General features: G+C 44.8%; 1 protein-coding gene across 2 annotated transcripts in view; it reads right to left on the bottom strand.

Moving 5' to 3' along the window:
• Nucleotides 1-849: 849 nt before the first annotated feature.
• Nucleotides 850-21,143, bottom strand: part of adkb (adenosine kinase b) — a 113,558-nt gene continuing 93,264 nt past the window's right edge. For both annotated transcript variants that reach the window (XM_056297070.1, XM_056297071.1), the window contains exons 8-11: nt 20,358-20,393; nt 16,339-16,453; nt 3,310-3,396; nt 850-2,964 (exon numbers count right to left, since the gene is read on the bottom strand). In XM_056297070.1, coding sequence (XP_056153045.1) covers nt 2,840-2,964; nt 3,310-3,396; nt 16,339-16,453; nt 20,358-20,393 — 363 coding nt within the window. In that variant the 3' untranslated portion in view covers nt 850-2,839. The remainder of the gene's footprint in view (nt 2,965-3,309; nt 3,397-16,338; nt 16,454-20,357; nt 20,394-21,143) is intronic.

Raw genomic sequence — 21,143 nt, forward strand, 5'->3', positions numbered from 1 at the left:
ATCTTTTATGAACAGCCTCGGTCATTTCACGCCACGCGGTTTTTTTTTTATTTTTATTTTTTTTGTAATGTCCTCATATTAGTGTGGCCGACCATTTAAATGCAGATTGGAGATAAAAGGGATGACGTTAATTGCCTGTATACAGAGAAACATCCAACTTGGATGGAAATAAGTGCCCGGAATAAGTGGGTCGCGCGGAGGCAGAGAGGACCCATTACAAGATGACATGTTTTGATTTCTGACATCAACACAACATGTGGGAGAATATAATTTGTTGCTTTAAAAAAAAAGAAAAGAAAAGAAAGAAAGTCTCGGCTAATGTTGTGACTATGCATCCGTATCCCACTTAGAAGTTCACACGCGCCTCCACTACAGCAGGCTAAATTATCTTATTGCTAAGACCAGAAGTTAATTGATTTATTGATAGTTGTGGATAATTCTGACTGGGGACATGCTTGTTAGCTGCAAGGGCTTGGTGATGGCGTAAGCAGCACTGTGCAGCAGCGTGCTCATTTTACATTCAACAGCTCATTCTGCAAATCTGCACAGCAAACTCCGAAGAGGCCCCTTGTGTAAACATTTAACTTTTATTAAGAGAAACGTTAAAGGAAGATAGAGGGATTTCTTGTGGTCTGGAAACAGTTTTGTTAAAAATATCTTGTGTGCTGCTCGGTACGTCACACTTCCAGTGTTAGCACTCTTCTAATTAACTCGATGACCTTGTTTTTTGTTTTTTTGTTTGTTGTTGTTTTCCTCTCCCTGTATGCTTTTGCCCCATTTATACATACCCCCACCACCACCACCACCACCCATCCACCCACACATACACACACAAACCAACCAGGGAGTTATATTTATTTAATCTCATAAGTGACAAATACAGTTCTAACATCCAGGCAGTTGTAATATGTGTCTATGTAATAACAAGAGTGAGTGCGCGAGCGACAGGAAATGTGAACAAAGAGGATTTGGCCGATAGGCTTGTTGAGGATTCGTGTCATGGTGGAGTCGGTGACCAAACACTCTTGTGTGTAGATATAATAAATGCCACCCTGGGCCCCAGCAGGTCCTCCGCTGCTGCATGGGTCCAGGGATAATTTGAATTGGAGCATGTGCCATTGCAGCCTGCCCATCCCCCTACTCAATCCCTGCCAACTGCCACACTGGTGTTCACAAACACTGCTGCCCATCTGCAGGGCAACACACTGGCCGGCCCCCCAGTTACTCCTTTGGCCCGCATTGTAGGAGCAAATATTAGTCACAAACCTATAAGTGAAGACAATTACTATGTAGTCGCAGTAATAGTTTTCTTCTTCTTTTTATTTTTTTTTCTTCCTCTGGATACTTGCGCCGGACAAACCTCCATGTAAACAAACTGAGAATTAATGTATTCAAAATGTGTTGTATTCCTATGCTTGGAGAAAAAAAACAAAAAAACAAAACAAAAACAAAAACAAAACAAAAGAACCAAAAATGTAATTTGTGCGCTGAAACTGGAACGTTTTGGTTGTACCGTTTTGTTTTTTCCCATCTTGAAACCGTTAAGAAGGAAAAGTGCAAAAAGTATATTTAGCAGTTTCCTTATAGTGGAACGCATTCTCATTAGTTAATCACGGCTCTCTCTTTTTTGTGTTTGTGTTTTGCCATCTGTCATCTTGAGAAGCCAATGAACCAGCTGCCATGGAGTGTGATCTTGCCCAGTCAGAAATGTGGTCCTTTTCAAAGCGCATCTGTGTGAAACCTTAAAAATGCTGATGAAAAAAAAAAGTGCCTCAAAGTTGTTAATAACATTTTGGCTGCAGAATATTTTCACCTAGATGCCCCCTACTAGCATAAATGAATAAACTCCACTGTATTACTGAAAACACAGGGAGTCTTTGAACAGATTCCTCCTGACATTTAGTAATGCGGAGACATAAAGGAAAAGAAGTACCGAGCAGGTTGTTTTCTGGAGTTGCAACCCATTGAGCTGGTAATTAGACTCTTTGCAAGAACAGAGTGGTAAATTGCTTTTTGAGATACACTGCCCCAACACTTTTGTTAGCCTGTACTTAGTGGGAAAGGGAGGGGGGGTGGGAGGGGCCCCTCTGTGATCCTCGCCTCCAACCCCCAGCGACGGCACAGCTGGGTACGAAGGATCAGCCTAATTTTCAGGTCCGTCTAAGGATCACCATGAGGAGCAACCATTAATCCCTCAACCGGGAAAAATAAACCTTCTACAGCCATGCAACGGAGATCCAGACTCTGCAAGTGTCTCGCCAGGACTCCTCTGAGCTCCCTGTGGAGATTACCGAGTTGAACCAGGGTGCCAGGTTGGCCCTGGACCCCTGCTGTTCATGACAGGGTTAAGATGTCCAAAGGGTTGACAGAATCACAAAACGATTAGTATGATGGAGCTTCTAGTTGATTAAAATAAATAATGATGGCGACAAACTTGTAGCCAATGCTTTTAAAACAGTCACATTTGTCTATATATATGAGAAGTTTTGAGTTATTTGTTGAATTACATACAAACATCTCCCGCTTTTGACCAGTTACAATTCTGTACAATAATTGCAGGGCACAAAAAAAAAAATTGTCAGTTGTGTTGCCAAATCCAAAACCATTACCACTGAATGATAAGACCATTTAATTTCAACAAGTGGACAATGAAGCTAGTGCAATGTTTAAAATGTACACGACAGTTTTGGGTCGCCGACTGAAGTTTGCAAATGCATTCAAGCTCCGACACAGACTCATTCCCATGGTGTTATTGCAGATACAAAACCAAACACATGAGGCATAGACATATAACAAGTATCTTGAGGAGAGACCCGGAAATGCAGAGTGCTCACACACATCAATGAAAGTCCGGCTTCTCTGGGAAGGTGCATCCGACCCGTCTGATGATGACGTTGGCCGCGTAGTGTCCAGCCTTGATGCACTTCTCCAATGGCCTCTCTTGGACCAACTCAGAGAGGAATCCTACATGGACAGAGATCGGCAGGAGGTGCCGAGAAAAGTAATGGTTCATTATCTCGGAAACTGTTAGGGCCAGGTCGTCAATGCCCATGTGATAAAGGTAGAGCGGTAGCGCGCTAATAACATTTGTAGAGAGTCGACCCTGTTTTTATCCTCAATAGGAGTCAAATGATTCCCATTTCATGCGGCGCTATAATCAGTTCATACTGAGTAGAAACGACAGAAGAAACATCACTCTGGTAAAATCTAGAGACGTCTCGGTGTCACATAGGTGGCCCCTAACAAAGGTTAATTGGGAATGAGCAGACATCAAGCTGTGTGAAGAATAATTTCTGGATCATACTCTACCTCCCACGAAGGCATCTCCTGCACCGTTTGTGTCCACAATATCATTCTGGTCGATGTCCAGAACAGGGAACATGGTCACCTTCTCACCTGTGGTAGAGACAGAGACAGAAAAGAAAACTGATAATTAATGGGAACCTTCAGTTTTTATCCCTTTTGGATTCTTTCCTAAATTGTATTACTGATTATCATTTACCAATTATTATTATTATTATTATTACCAATTATTATTAAATATGATTGATATAGATATATATTATCGATATTATTGATTTGTTTCTCCCCTTTTCTCCCCAATTGTGTCCGGCCAATAACCCCACTCTTCCAAGCTGTCCCGGTCGCTGCTCCACCCCCTCTGCCGATACGGGGAGGGCTGCAGACTACCACATGCCTCCTCCGATACATGTGGAGTTGCCAGCTGCTTCTTTTCACCGGACAGTGAGGAGTTTCGCCAGGGGGATGTAGCGTGTGGCAGGTTCACGCTATTCCCCCCCAGTTCCCCCTCCCCCCCAAACAGGCGCCTGGCCGACCAGAGGAGGCGCTAGTGCTGCGATCAGGACACATACTCACAATCGGCTTTCCACCCAGGGACGCCTGACCAAGCAGGAGGTAACATGGGGGGGACTCGATCCGGCGATCCCCGTGTTGGTAGGCAACGGAATAGACCGCTACGCTACCCGGACGCCCCCTGATATTATCGATTATTATCAATTACTGATTATTATTATGATTACCAATTATTATCACCGATGACTACGTCAGTCATCGGTTATGTCCCGTGGCGTGGCTTTGTTACAATGTATCCGTTTAGTTAAAGGTCATGACACGTCTGTCTGGCCACACAAGCTGATAAAACCCAGGAAGGACCGGCCACACTTCTGGCCGGACGCAAATCCTCCACATCTCCGAACTTTTCAGGTAAGCGCCGCGATGAACAAGAAATACAACTACAGTTAAAACAGTTTCATCTCAAAATGGCTTCCATGAAAATGGGCGCCCTAAATTATCATAAGTGGATTACATTGCTTCAATTATCAGTAGCATATGCACTTCAAAAGAAACGTACAGTTAAAAGAGTGAGGGAGGGGGGGGAGGGGGACAAACATCTACCAGATGACAAAGTCTTGAGGTGTAGAATGACATTAAATCAGCAACTTATGTCAGAGCGGCCTAAAACCCCACACACACACAACCTCCAGACAAGCTAGGGTTTCTCATGCCGACAGAGCCCCTCAAAAAGGTGTGCGAGACAAAAGACTGACATGCGGATGAAAGGAACACGAGGAGGCTGACAGACCTCTTGTTGAGAAAAAGAGGTTGAGAGTTTAAGCAGACATGAGAAAAGGAGGACTACAAAAGTCGTTTAATGAGGCCCCCCGCTAATCCAGCCGCGGCTCACGGAGTTTTTTTTCCGGCTGCAGAAAAGACACCCCTGCCTATAAACGTGAACGCACCCCTGTCCTTGTTAACGCACAGGGCCCACAGGCGCAGGACTCGCCACCTTGTACACACTCAACACCTGATATGACTGGCCGACGCCGGGGCCAACCACCGACACGACGCGTGAACGTTTCCCCTGGCGGAAGGAGCGTTTCCCCCCCCTTTCCTCAATGAACGCAGCTGATTGTCACTTTGATAATAAATCACAATAGACAGAGATACTTTTAGGGATCAGCCAATTAGTAGCATAACGACTTTGCTTAATTAATGTTGCAGACGAAAGCTGGAGAATCCTCCTCCCTCTTGAAATGATTAACTGCACATCTTACATGTAAAATGTGCTATTAATAATTTATGGTTTGTCAATTATTCCGCTGCCATGAGATGGAAATCGTTAATGGTGAATCTGCTTGTGTGTGGAATGGTGTTTTATCCAGAACATCGGCATGAAATTAAAATGAAAGGCCAGGTGCTGCATAAGGGGCCTGTCAGAGATGATGGGACGCCAGTGCAATTGCAGAGAACGGATTCAAATGTTCAGCAGACCTCGAGGATATCAAATGAAGTTCAGCGAGGATACACATTTGAAACAGCTTAGAATAATAGATATTCAGTATGGGAGGCGAAGAAGTAATCGCATGCCTCACTCAACAGGAAGTGGTCGGTGACCAGGCAACACAACACGGAGACGTTCATATGGATAAATACATCCAAAGGCGCGTCTGGAGATCACCAAATGTGATTGCATGGTTAACTGTTGTGAAATAACACAGTCATTGTGGAGGCATCAGCAGTGTGGCCGTATTAACCTTACCCAAATCATCTAACCCCAGAATAAAACACATGGGCGTGTGTTGCTGCTCATGACATACAACCAGGGTTTGTTTTTTGTTTTGTTTTTTTAGGATTTCCCCCTCTTTTTCTCCCCCAATTGTATCCAGACAATTACCCCACTCTTCTGAGCCGTCCTTGTCACTGCTCCACCCCCTCTGCCAATCCGGGGGCGGCTGCAGACTACCACATGCCTCCTCCGATACATGTGGATGTCGCCAACCAATTCTTCTCACCTGACAGTGAGGAGTTTCGCCAGGGGGACGTAGCGCGTGGGGGGGATCACGAACAGGCGCCACGACCGACCAGAGGAGGCGCTAGTGTAGCGACCAGGACACATACCCACATCCGGCCTCCCACCCGCAGACACAGCCAATTGTGTCTGTAGCGACGCCCAACCAAGCAGGCAGTAAAATGGGGATCCGAACCCTGTGTTGGCAGGCAACAGAAGACCGCTACGCTACCCAGACACCACAACCAAGGTTGATAAACCTCCTTGACTGTCTGAGAATCCCAGATTAAATGTCAACCACCTGACCAGAAAAAAATTTACAAAAATCCAACGCAGGAGATATTTTGGTTTTCTAAAGTTTTGATTGATTTTAAAACTCGGCTATTAATATGTATGACGCTGAGAGAGACGAGGCTCTCAACTTGAAATGCAATATAATACATGTTGCATCGCATCAACCATGTGCAAGGTTTTGTGTGTGTGTGTTTGTGTGCTTGTGTGTGTGCATTTATATAAAAGAGGGGCAGAGTGATGCTGAGAGGCTGGCTGATAATGATGTGTACATAGTTACGGACTGTAGAGGCTGTACTGGTGCATGGCACTGTGTGTGATGTGTTTGTGTTTTGATAGATCTCAATATGTGTGTATTTGTGTCAGAAAGTCAGATTGTTTACTTCTGTCCCCTTTGTTTGGTCGAGGGACCGAAAAGCCCGATTGATGATGGCTGTACATACCTGTGCCCATGCATGATGGTGTGGGAAGAGCTGTCGGCATGGTTTATGCTATTACATTTCCCAGCTTTGTTATTTTTTTCCCATTTGTTTCTGTACCCCATCACCCCTGTACTTCCAGAACCAAGCTGGAGGAGTAAAAAAAAAAGAAGAAGAAAATTTGACGGTGCAAGTGCTTTGCGCTTCTGACTAGTTCAATGTGGCCTGCATCAAGCAGATTTCTGTCATTTACAGTAAGCACAACCACAATAGCTGGAAACATGGCACACGGAGTATGCTCTGGCATCAGAAAACACCCCATTCCTTTTCCTTCACTCATCATTGCCAATACTTGCACTTTGCTGCTCGACAAAGTTCACATAACCTCTTTGAGACAAATTATTAAATTTGACTGGCATGTTAGCTCAGGTTACAGTCCACCGACTCCCCAGCCATGTGTAACAAAGAGCTCATTGGCAGAGGTCTGTCATGGAAATGGCAATAAAAAAAAAGTCTGCCAAAAACTCCGTGTCTCTGTTGTTATTGGCTTGTAGCATGTCTGAAAACATCACTTTGCTGAACTCATTTCACATTTCACTGTAATGAGGGCAGAACCAAACATTGTACCCCCCCTCTTTACTCGAACACTGAAATAATAGCACAATTTTCTAGATCTTTTTCAGAGACCGAACACGACAGCCGCCAGGCTAGCGAGCCACACAGGGCACCATTGAGTCCCCTTTCTTGGCGTTAACTCGTTAACATAACGAGAGACTGTGAGATCTCCACCAATCGAGATTCTTCCCAAAGACCGGCGATTGTGTGCCTTTTTTTGTTGCTAATTTACTATTCATTACTCCCTCATTAAAACCCTAGAAAGGCTGTGATTAAACCTCGAGAATTTCTTTCAACAAGCTACTCTCTTTAAAACGAGTATCAATTAAGTCCTTAATCACCTCCTGTTCTCTTTAACAACACAAATTCACACCGCCGCGGCGACTTCCGGGGGAAGACGCGCACGAGGCCGCTGTTTTGATTCTCGCGTCATTACACGGCTCTCGCTACACGCGCCCCACTTGATTAACTCCCATTAGGGACCGTTGTCATCTTGACGGGTAGTAGATAGGGAGGTACTGCAAATGCTCAGCAGACCACAGTATCTATATATACATATATATATATACTATAAAAGGAGCCATGTTCAAATAACGACTCACAATCTGGAGGAAATAAACAACCGAACAAGTATAAAGTGCGTTTTCGAGTCGAGTCGACGTAAACAGCTAATGAACGCCTGCCTCTCTCTCTCTCTCTCTCTCTCTCTCTCTCTCTCTCTCTCTCTCTCTCTCTCTCTCTCTCTCTCTCTCTCTCTCTCTCTCTCTCTCTCTCTCTCTCTCTCTCTCTCTCTCTCTCTCTCTCTCACCCTCCCCTCTCTCTCTTTCTCTCCCCCTCTCTCTCCCCTTCTCTCCCTCTCTCACCCCCCCCCCCTCTCTCTCTCTCTCGGAGGTATGCTCTCTCTCTCGGTTGCGCGGCCGGGGTTTAAGTGCAGTGTTTTCTGCATGTGGGAGACTTGCCCCGGCGCACTTCTTCTGGAACGCTTCCTTTTGCGTTTGGGCCAAACTCTGCCTCCGAGAGGAAAACATTACCACTTCCTTGGCAAACGCGGCGGGTTAGGAGCAAGTTGACATTCAATCTGTTTCCTTATCATAACCAGCATCTTTATTCACAATTGAGTTAGAAAAAAAAAGAGGAGGAAAAAAAAAAGAAAAAAAGATACATATGCCTGTAATTACTGTAACCACAGGCGAAGGATCATCACAAACCCAACATCCCTCAGCGAGAGATGAAAGGAAACACTTGGACGTGAGATGCCAAGTAAAAGAGAGCAGGTCATCCTCGGCGAGTAAGCTGCTAATTGATTCCATCTTTCTTTGGACTATAGAGCACAAACACGGTCGTGTTTTTTATGTTTGTTTTCCTTTACAGATAGTTTTAATACTTTAATCCTGCGGTGCCACGTACTTAACTCGAAACTTGGTCAGAATTATGGCACCAAAACAATAACTGGAAGGAAGCCTGGAGTAATATGGGGGGAATAATATGCACTGTAAGGAGAAAGAAAAAATCTCATTGTTTGAGAGAGAGAGAGAAGCCGTGTTTGTTTAAATGACTCGTGTGATTAGCGTGCTTGGATAAAGTCCTCCGAGTCAAAGCTCAAAATCTTCCGGCGAAAATTCAGCCTGCCCCCCCCCCCCCCCGAGGGCCCCGAAACCCCCACCGAGGGCCTGAGTCAGGCTTTATCAAGTCCTTATCAGTGACTAGAGCAGTGACCCCCCCCCACCCAACTGAATGATCGTTTATTAGATCTCTTCACCGTTAAGGTTCGAGGCACAATGATCTTAATTAGCGCTCTAATGGGTGTATAAGCAAAAGCCCGGTGTAGTTCAGTGGTGTCAGTGGCAGCTAGATAAAGTACCGTTTCCCCCTGCTCACAGCTCTTTAAAAAAAAAGAGGCAAGTTTGAAGGAGTAGGGTAATGAAAGGCTGGTCGAGACTCCAAATGAAGGGCAGGAAAAAGATAACAATAACAAATTGACATCTCTTTTGGGAGAATTACGCCAGAGGGGAAAGCCTTCTCCCACCCTTAATCACTATAAAATGGCTTAACGTGACATGCAGAGGCTGGCAAATGATCAAATCCTGACAGGAGGACAAATTGCAAACAAAATGAGAGATCAAGTTTATTAGAGTGCCGCCTGTGGGAAATGAAAATCTTTAATTCTCTTTTTACACTGACATTTATTTGGCTGCCGTGAATAGCAGCGTTCGCACAGGCCGATTCTGCAGCACCTTCCACTGTAACCGCCTCGTCCCGGTGATCGCACGTTCAATGACATTCATCATGTTTGCCTTTGCAGACGACATCAGAAACACATTGTCTTTCATCCCGCCTGCATTCATCATGTATTTTATATAAAGTTCACAGAGGCACACACGGCTCCGTCCTCGTGCGCGAGCAATGAAGGAAGTGTACAGGAATTATCCATCACCATGAAAAGCCCTTTGACACGATGGATGGCTTCACTTGATTTTCGAGAGCGGGGTTTTAAGAATCTCGCTGAGAGATTTCTCCCGTCGCTTGATGAAAAAGGAGGGTTTTCGTCCGATAACGTCAAACTTAGATAGCGTAGGTTATGAAAAATCCAAAGTGTTTGTTAGCTGATAATGTGCCACCCGTCGTGAAGAATACACCGCAGAGGTTAACTAGTTATGAGATAATAATTTGACGTAAAATCGGATCAAATATCACAGTGAAAGAAAAAAAAAATCACTCCATTCAGGTCAATAGTTTGAAACAAGGGACGTTCAATCAAACAAACACGGAGACTAGTATTGGATCAATGCTGGTATGCAGGAATGCCAACAGTAGTGCTGTAGTTATGCTTCTCAGCGGGCCCCAGTGATGAGTGATATGTTAGAGCCTCCACCTGAGGCCATCTTTCCCTGTGCACGTCTCACTTCCCTGAACTGCAAGGGCAATGAGGAGAGACACCCTGTGGCTCCAAACAAAGGCAAAGGCTGCCAGCAGTAATCGGAAACCATCATCTCTCCGCACATAGCTTACCCCTGCAACCCCTGCTAAGTTACGATGACACTGTCTCTTAAGGCCTCAAAAGAGGGTGCTGCTGCGATGGACCGGTGACCTGTCCAGGGTGTCGCCAAGCCTTTTGCCCAATGCATCCTGGGATAGGCTGCAGTCCCCCAACATCCCTGAATTGGGTTAAGCAGGTAACAGTGGATAGATGGATGGATGGATGGATGGATGGATGGATGGATGGATGGATGGATGATAGTTCTGGGATCTTAGTTCTGCAACTCATCCACCCCTGGGATTTTCAGGGCAAATGGAGCATGTTTTCTAATTTTTCAATTGCTTTAAAAAACCGCAAAGAGAGGGGGAAAAAAATGCAAGGTGACAATTAAAAATGCAAAGATGAAGTAACTTGACGCCATTAGGCATGCGATGCTGTAGACTGTAAACACTACGCTGCCATACATAGCAACTGAAGGAGGTTAGTGTAACTATCTTGGTTGTCCCTTATTTATTTATTTATTTTTGGATTTCCCCTTTTCTCCCCAATTGTACCTGGCCAATTACCCCACTCTTCCGAGGTGCCCTGGTCATTGCTCCAACCCCTCTGCCGATCCGGGGTGGGCTAGAGACTACCACATATCTCCTCCGATACATGTGGAGTCGCCAGCACTTTTCACCTGACAGTGAGGAGTTTCACCAGGGGAATTTAGTTCCCCCCCCGAACAGGCGCCCCGACCAGCCAGAGGAAGCGCTAGTGCAGCAACCAGGACAACCACCCACATCCGGCTTCCCACCCGCAGACACAGCTAATTGTGTCTGTAGGGATGCCTGACCAAGCTGGAGGTAACACGGGGATTCAAACCGGCGATCTCCATGTTGGTAAGCAACGGAACAGACCGCTATGCTACCTGGAGGCCCGTGTTCATCCCTTTTTGACCCAGTGCAACCTTAATACGATGGACATGGTTCAATGGTTCAAAGACAGAATACACAAAATGCAAGTCAAAGCTCTGATGCACCTCTTGAATACAGCCTCGTTTGGATATTTCAATCGACGTGGCATTGATACCCTCTTTTGTTTTCCACTATTAAACCATTGTGAAACTTTTTTGGGGTACCCACTTGTTTGTTTTTTGTTTAATTCCAATGTTTAAATGTTGGAATGAAAAACAATAGATATTTCTATTAAAATGCAAAAAACTTGAGGTGCAAATGATAATGAAACATCTGAATGAACATTCAACTAGAAAATATCTATAACCATAAATAGGATGAAGTACCTCACCATATAAATAAATAAAGTTTTGTTTAGCAATATTTTTGACATTAAGAATGGATTATATGACTCTCTGTAATGGAAAAAGATAGCTAGCACTGCAGATTGCATTGAGAATCAATACCAGGCTAGCTTTTCTGAACTGAAATCAGAAATCGCTTAATGCAGCTTTAAACAAACGAGTACACGGCAGACACTTGTTAAAATCCAAATCAAGCTTTAACATAAATGTCAAAGACTAAATCAAACTCCATACTCTGGAAGAAGTTATGAGGGGTGTTGCATTTTGCAGAAGCAACACTCAAAAACACTTTTGATCCGATCACATGAAAACAAATTTAACTCAAACATCACGGCCATCAAACATTAACATAAAATCGTTAATAATAACTTATCCATTTATGTCCTGGAGAGGGGGGAGTATCTTCCATGTCCTCAACCATGCCCAGCAACAATGCATTGGTCGAATCAAGACAGCTATACTGCAGTGTGCTGGTCTGTGGCTAAGACCAGAGCCCAAAGCATATCACTGGCTTGATTTTCTGTTAGCACCACTAATATTATTGTAGTCTTTATCTTCTGGTAGTCTTGCGTCATTCCCCCCCTCTTTTTCTCCCCAATTATATCTGGCCAATTACCCCACACTTCAGGGCCATCCTGGTCGCTGCTCCACCCCCTCTGCCCATCCGGGGAGGGCTGCAGACTACCACATGCCTCCTCCGATACATGTGGAGTCACCACCCGCTTCTTTTCACCTGACAGTGAGGAGTTTTGCCAGGGGGACGTGGCACATGGGAGGATAACGCTATTCCCCCCAGTTCCCCCTCTCCTCCGAACTGGTGCCCCAACCGACCAGAGGAGGCGCTAGTGCAGTGACCAGGATACATACCCACATCCGGCTTTCCACCCACAGACACGGCCAATTGTGTCTGTAGGGATGCCCGACCAAGCCGGAGGTAACATGGGATTTGAACCGCCAATCCCCGTGTTGGTAGGCAATGGAATAGACCGCCATACCACCCAGACGCCCTGGCAACATCACTTCTGATTTAGCTTGCATGCCCTGCTCGCCAAAACACTATGCATATTTTATACACCTTCTCGATACAAACTAGCCAGTCAAGCTCCTGCTGAGTTACTTCCTCCACCTTAGATATCGGCAGTTGTCCACGCTATGGTTATGGCTTCCATTACTTGTTCAAAGGTAAATTTAATACCATGTTGTTGTCACTTCCTACAGAATCTACTACGGAGGTATTTAAAGATGACAGTCGATCAGTGACACTTCTCATGAGCATCGTCGTCAACCAATGTGCGATGCTGACAACTTGCTGCACCTCATGGGACCGCAAACTCATATTTGACTGTATTTGGTAGCACATCCTGATGTGGTAGCAAGTTCAATATCCAGAAACATTAGAGAGCTGTGTTACTGGACAATGAAGATTTTGCTTCCTGAACACTCTTGGGTGTATTTTACAGATTTCGGGCTGCTGATCATGAAAATCACCTTAAAATTTTCCTATCACATACGGTTTTGTAGATATAACCTATTTTTGTGATTTCCCATCATATTTGAAGTCTACTGGTATATTGCCCACAAAGCAAGCTGTTTTGGTCAGTCCAAGCATGTCTGGACATGCTTAGTCAGGTTAGATGTTGGTTAGATGCTGGCAGACAGGCTGTAAAAGCTGCTCACATTTACAGATTCTGTTTGGAAGCATGTTGACGCATGTGTTCTTCAGGCAATAGCATAGTGAGTATACTTAACAATAGGATTTATTATCTTCAGGAAGATTTAATACAGCAGAAATGTCTCGTCCATGTTGCAACAGCTGCTACACATTCTGTTACATCTGTGGCGAGTATACGCTTAAGGCTCAACGATGCACCATGACTGCACTTATTAAGAAAGCCTATGAGCACTACTTCGGATGTAAAATTGGTGACCAAGAGAAACCTTGGACTCCTCATATTTGTTGTGCAACATGTGCAGTCAACTGAGAGGTTGGCTCAGAGGCACTTGGAAGTCAATGCAATTTGCAGTCCCAATGATATGGTGAGAACAGAAGGATCACGTGACCGACTGTTACTTCTGTCTGACCAATGTGTCTGGCTTCTCTACTCAGAATAAGAAATCTGGGCATCTGGCTGGCATGGCGGTCTGTTCCATTGTCTGTTCGAATCCCCGTATTACCTCCAGCTTGGCCGGGCGTCCCTGCGGACACAATTGGTCATGTCTGTAGGTAGGAAGCCAGATGTGGATATGTGTCCTGGTCGCTGCACTAGCACCTCCTTTGGTCAGTCAGGGCACCTGTTCGGGGGGGAGGGGGAACTAAGGGGGAATAGTGTGATCCTCTCATGCGCTATGTCCCCCTGGCGAAACTCCTCACTGTCAGGTGAAAAGAAGCGGCTGGCGACTCCACATCTATCGAGGACCGTGATTTTTTTTCGTACCCGTTTTCCGGGAACTCTGCCTCTCGTTGGCTAGTACTTGTTGCCTCCGTTGATTAGGTTGGTTAAGGTAAGGGTTAGGGTGGGGTTAGGGATAGGGTTAGCCAATCAGAGATAGAGTAGGGGCGGGTCTTCCCGGAATCTAGCCAATCAGAGGCAGAGTTCCCGGAAAACGGGTACGAAAAAAAATCACGCATCGGAGGAGGCATATAGTAGTCTGCAGCCCTCCCCAGCTTGGCAGAGGGGGTGGAGCAGCGACCAGGATGGCTCGGAAGAGTGGGGTAATTGGCTGGATACAATTGGGGAGAAAAAGGGGGAGAAATCCAAAACAAAAAGGAATCTATTGAATACCCCAAATCTGCCTTCAGCCATGAGACCAGTGCCACATGATGACAGTTTGCCAGTACCGAAGCCACCAGAGACATGGAGCCTAGATGAGGCAGATGAAGATGCCACAACGCATGACACAGATGTGAAAAATGACACTGATGTTGAACGCTTTATGCCTGGTTATCCTCATCTGATAACACAGCCAGAATTAAATGACCTGGTTAAGGACTTAGATTTGTCAAAAGATAAAGCAGAACTACTTGGTTCAAGATTGCAAGGATGGGGTTTGCTGTCACCTGGTACAAAAATGTCTATCTTTCGGCACCGTCAAGAACATTTGACAAACTTCTTTACACAGGTTGACAACTTCTGTTTCTGCACTGACATTGATGGATTGTTCATGGCTTTGGGTTGTGTGCATGACCCACAACAATGGCGTCTTTTTATAGATTCATCAAAGTTAAGCCTGAAAGCTGTCCTGTTACACAATGGCAATGTCCACCCTTCAGTACCCATCGGCTATGCAGCACACGTGAAAGAAGCCTACGATAACATGGAACTGTTGTTGAAACTCATACAGTACAACAATTACAACTGGAACATCTGTGATGATCTAAAAGTATTGGCACTGCTACTAGGAATGCAGCTCAGATATACAAGATACTGTTGTTTCCTTGTTTCCTTTGTGAATGGGATAGCTGTGCTTAAGAGTCACATCATATTAAAAAGAACTGGCCGCTCCGTAAGCGTTTCGTTCCAGGGCAGAAAAGTGCGGCACATAGACCACTTGTTGACCCAACAAAGATATTTCTGCCTCCTCTTCTTATATAACTCGGATTGATGAAAAATTCTGCGAAAGCAATGAACAAAGAAGGTGGTAGATTTAGCTATTTGAGATAGATGTTTCCAAGAATAACTGATGCCAAGATTAAGGAAGGCATTTTTGTTGGTCCACAAATCAGACCGGTTATCAATGACGGGGTGTTAGAAGATCTGCTAGTGGGGCCAGAGAAAATAGTATGGAAGGCATTTAAGGATGTTGTTGAGAATTTTCTTGGCAACTACAGAGCAACGACCTACACTGATCTGCTTGACAACATGCTTAAAGCATACAAAACCATGCAACATGTCATTGATAATCCACTTTCTGCATTCACACTTGGACTTCTTCCCTGCTGGTCTTGGTGTAGTCAGTGATGAACATGGTGAAAGGTTTCACCAGGACATTGCTACCATGGAAAAGAGGCATCAGGGCAACTGGAATCCATCAACGCTGGCCGACTATTGTTGGACACCGACACGAGAGGCACCAGATGCTGAGTACAAACCAAAATCAGCTGCAGGCCATCTTAAACTCAGTTGAACTAACACAATGTGTCAGCATCATTATGCGATTAAACGTATTAAATTCAATAAAAGTTATTTTAATGTTTCTCCAAATTCCTATGTGATACAGCAAATCTGAAATTATTTCTGTGCTCAGCTTGACGTTGTCTATCATAACCTCTCGTTTTTTTTCAGGAAGCAAAACCTTTGATAAAAAGGTGTTATCCGGTGTAATGGAAACACTTTCTGAACCCACGGTTAAGGTTTATCAGCACGGGACACTACGGCACAGGCCGGCGGTTGGAAGGTCAATTTAAAGTCCATTAACAAATACAACGTGTGTCACAGAAACTGGGGCTGAAATGAAAACGGTACTTTCAGGCTCTTCCTCGGGCCCCGCTGCCAACATTCTGAAGAAAAACGGGCAGGAAGTAAGAGTTGACACATTAAAAATTGCTGAGGACTGTTCTGGAATCCATCCAAGATAAAGTTAGAAGTACTTCACAAATCAATGCCTCCACTCTACATCCCCCACACTTCTTTCATGCTCTGAAATGACAGAACGTAGTGCAAGCATTCTGCTTTTTTAAACATCTGGCGTCAATATCGGAGGTTAACTTCAAAGAAAAGACTGATGCCATCCAGTTCTCTGCAGTCAGCAATCTATCATGTATATAAGGCACCATTTTGCAATTTTGAGATATAAGGTTTAAGTGAAGGGCAAAGATGTCCAAAGGGAGCCACAGTTGTAATTGCTTCAAGTTGCACTTTAATTCAACAATGCACAGATAAGAAAACACACTAGGGGGAGGAAAAAGAGAAGGAAAATAAATGCCTACCAACAGTTGCCACTGTGTCGTCCTTGCCCTGGGTGAAGACCACCACTCGCTGCCTCTTCTTGTTCTCCTTGGGCAAGTTTTGTGCCTTCCTCGCAATTTCTGCAATGTCATCTGTCTGTGAAGATACGGGACTGTTGAATTGGAGCGACAAGGGGCAAACAAGGAGCATCACCTAAATGAATAAAACGACGTGAGGCCGTTTCCGAGGGAGTTAATCACAGATCACACGTGTAACTGGGGGAGTTCAGCGTTTCCCAATATTGGCAGAGGGGAATCACACGATAATGAAAAGAGATGGGCTACGGCACCATTTCAAAAGAGACTTGACAGAGGTGCTCAATGTTATTTTTGACGCAGTTATGGGAGAATTAAAATATTAGATTTTCCTATTCCCCGAGATAGAAATACTCATGCAAAGATACGCTGTTGTCAGATAAAGCTACTTTTGTAAGCTAAGGGGAGAGGTGGTGCATGTACTGTATCAGTCTCTTCCCTGAAACAGGCCATCTTGCCTCAGCATCTGCACAGAATGGATATTCGCCTGGAGACGACAGAACTCTCCGGAGTGCTTGCCTTTGATCAGGAGAGGGATAAAAACCCACACCTGTCAGTGCTACTTTATTATTAACTCATCATGATGTACTATGAGTGGGTGGAATGTCTTTATCACAAGCTCACAGTGGGGTGGACTCTACGTTTTTGTAATACAGCACGCACCGAGATTCTGGCATTAAGGGTCGTGGACACTTCATAGCGTCTGTATCTTTTCCCATACCCGAGAACCTTCAGGGCAAGCAAATACTGAGGTGATGGGGAATGAGGAGGGGGGGGGGGTAATCAGAGAGATAAGCTCCAGTCTAGTCCCACTAGCCACGCTGGCTCACTCAAGCCAATGAGATTTAACACCTCTAAATGCTTCCCAAACGTCCTTTAATCAGCCCTAAGAGGTCTGGGGAGACCTTGGGCAGGGGAAAAATGGGTGTAACACTCTAAGTAAGTGCTAATGGTGAGGTTAATACAGAGGCTGTTAGCAGGCAAGAGCAAAAGAAAAAAAAGAAAAAGGCAATTTGTCACTGTGACTGAATGTAACCACAAGCACTCTTCCAGACACCGGATGCAAAACCACACAAGGCTTCAGCACGTTGTCACCCTTTGGTTTTATGTTGACATAAAAAGGCTCTACGCTCAGGTTTAGGACTTAAAAGGTTCTAGGGCCAGAGGTGGTAGGGTAAGCATCATGACTGTTGGATGGGGCAAACCAAACACACACAAAGAGATAGATACACACACACACACACACATACATATATATATATATATACCCACACACACACACACTTGACACGCAAAACTCCCTTTTGCCTGATATTAGTTCCACTTACCTGACAACTTCCTATGGCAAAACAATACAGAAAAATAATAATGTTCAACGTAAGTGCATAACACAAATTGAAAAAAAATACACAGTCAACGTTGGCTTACGGCTGACAAACTGCAATAATGTGATCGCGAGGGAATTGATCAGACATAAATCAACAAACCATGAAATATGAAAGTCTTATAAGGGTGTTAAATTCGGTTTCTGTATTAAGGCGAACGAGAAATTGATCCTCTGTAATGCAGGCTGTTTGTGAAACACTGCCAAGGAAAGATTCCCTTACTACCGCTGTGGAGATATGTGTCTAAAGCATTTAAAGAACACAGATCACATCCAGGTTACTTCGTGTTTTTTTTGGATCTATTCATAGCCGTTTTAGAGAGGTCAAGCTTTTAACTTTGTATTTCAGTTGGAAATAGCTACTCTCACTGGGACTTAGTTACCCCTAATCCCAAAATCACATTTCTATTGCATCAAACATGGCATTTTGGATCAGATATCTATAATTGGCAAAGAAATAAAATGATATACCCCAATAATAATCCAATTTGACCCTGAAAAGAATAACTGATTCAGGCCATACAGAGGGCTACTCAAATATTAGTGCATTAAAATCATCTTTTAATTCTCTCTCAAGACAAAAAAAGCATTCTGCAACACACATTTGTACACTCAGTTTTTGTAAAAAAAAAAAAAAATTGGGGTGTCCAGGTGGCGTGGCGGTCTATTCCGTTGCCTACCAACATGGGGATCGCCGGTTCGAATCCCCATATTACCCCCGGCTTGGTCAGGTGTCCCTACAGACACAGCCAATTGTGTCTAGCACCTCCCATGTTACCTCCGGCTTGGTCAGGTGTCTCTACAGACACAATTGGTCATATCTGCGGGTGGGAAGCCGGATGTGGGTTTGTGTCCTGGTCGCTGCACGAGCGCCATCTCTGGCCGGTCGGGGCACCTGTTCGGGGGGAGGGGGGGCTAGGGGGAAATAGCATGATCCTCCCATGCGCTACGTCCCCCTGGCGAAACTCCTCACTGTCAGGTAAAAAGAAGCGGCTGGCGACTCCACATGTATCGGAGGAGGCATGTGGTAGTCTGCAGCAGCACTCCCCAGATCGGCAGAGGGGGTGGAGCAGCGACCGGGACGGCTCGGAAGGGTGGGGTAATTGGCCGGATACAATTGGGGAGAAAAAGGGGAGGGGAATTAAAAAAAAATTTTTTTTTTGGTGTAAATGCAACTATGCTTAATTATGCTTGGTGCAACTTTTACTGGTGTATTACTGGCAAAATGTGGTGATACTAACAACACAGCCCCTGTGATTGTGAGGAACTAAATATAAAACGAGTAACACTGGTGTAATAGTGGTGTAACATGGCTGTTGGGGCAAATTTCGAAGTCAACCATTTAGTTCCTCATAGTTCTCCAGTTTGTACATTAACGTCTGGAATATTACAGTACGGGGACCTGCTCTCACACACTCTGCCAATCTGTTACACCAAAGTGACAGGAACAAAATTACAAATTTGAGAAGAAACCTCGCTGTACCGCCACCATATAGAAACAAATACGTACGCGGGATGTTATCGGAGAAATCACATTCATCCAACGCCAATTTTCCCCGAGTGTTCCGGCAAATCAAGTTGACACAGAAAATGTCAGAGAATTGTTATGACCAGGAGAGTGTATGCTTTGCCCTTTATATTTATTTTTTGTGATTTGAGCCCCCCGCCCCATCCACACACATCCCCCTCAAGGCAAACCGCACTTTTGTGCACACACACACACACACACATCACAACACACACCTTCATCCCGTCTCCTCTTTTAAACCTGTCACCGCCGTCAGGATTGCATTTCTATTCCAGTCACGTTGATCACACCGTTAGTGATTCTGGATGACAATTATTCACACTGAGCACAGCCACATTCAAGGGAGTGCTACCTTTGAAAGAGAGAAGGCACTTAAAATGCCTGAGCCCATTTTCAAAACTCACATGCAGGCTATTTGTGTTTGCATTTCGTTTATAAAAGCGGTGCCGGCGAGTCATTAAGGGTATGCAAAAGGAAAGCAAAAAAAAAAAGAAGAAAAAAAAAGGAGGGACCGGGTGAACGTTCAACTCGACACTTGAGAAGAAGAAGCCCATCTAAAACCGCATATTCTATGGAGTGACGAGCCCCCGCAATTTTCATTTACATAATTTAAAACCACAGGTGGCTCTAATTTGATTATTTAAAGACTACTTGGTAGTACAATTTAATATAGTGCTGTGGCAGTGAAAAGGAGACGTATCATCCCTGGGTGCAATGAAGCTAATGAGGAAGCTTTTTAACCAGGCAACCTGACGAGCCCCGAGCCTGCAGAGGAAAGCTTGAAACCATGCCCAACTTCTCAGCTTCCCAAGAGGCTTTTCAAAATTCAATAAATAACATCTGTAGGCGATGTTGGGTGCAGACCTAGCAGAGTGCGTCATAACAGAGAGCTGGCTGAACAAAGAAACCATGACGACTGCCAGGTTTCCATAGCAACTGCTGCAAGGCCTGGAGAGTATAATAGCACATCAATCACTGTCCAAAAAGAACTTCATTATCAGCAAAAAATAAACCTTTAGGATCTGTTTAGTGTGCAATTGCCGGTCAACTCACCTCGAAGCCTTGCTCTTTGGCGAAAGTGGCAGCCTCCTGAAATAGAACACAAATGAGCAGTTATTACTGACACACAAATAGAGCAGGGTGTCACACTCTGCATATACAGCAAACACATCTCACTTCCCACACGTGCGTGGCAGCGTTACTTGAGAATGAGTAACCTGAGCGGCTAGCACTACGCCAAAACCTGATTCAGTAGGCATGCGGCCTACCCCATTTAATCTATTGCCCCCAATTCATCTCGTCTTACAAACCGGCATTGCCATTTCAGCCTCTGGCTACGAAGCCGAAGGTATGTGTTGATATCGGGGAATCCCCAACAGTGAAATTCCACACTGGCCATGGGAAAAAATAAACAATACATGATTAACGCACACTAATGGACAGCAAAAACATCACCCGCTTTACACTAACGGCACAAATTATCCTGCCTTATCTAAATCAACAACAGAAGCTGCTGTGTGTCAATGCAATATATTGCCACTAATCATGACGGACAACTCCATGCAGTAAATTCGCTTTTGACCCCTGTCGGAGCGATGAGACCAGGCTATGATGCTAAATGATCCAATTATATGAAAAGGGGTGCTGGTGTTGGCCCCAGCAGCGTGACCTTGGGGAGAGGTTGACAACCTGGTCCTCAAACAGAAGGGGAGGAGATGACATGGAACAATAAGGTTACTGGTCCCAGGAGGAGAGCCTCATGGCTCTCTCTGGCTCGGATCAACATTACAGCACCGGCAATATGTCAATTCATCACCATCCCCCAACCCACACACACAC

The sequence above is a fragment of the Lampris incognitus genome, chromosome 17, assembly GCF_029633865.1.
Source record: "Lampris incognitus isolate fLamInc1 chromosome 17, fLamInc1.hap2, whole genome shotgun sequence".
Lineage (NCBI taxonomy): Eukaryota > Metazoa > Chordata > Actinopteri > Lampriformes > Lampridae > Lampris > Lampris incognitus.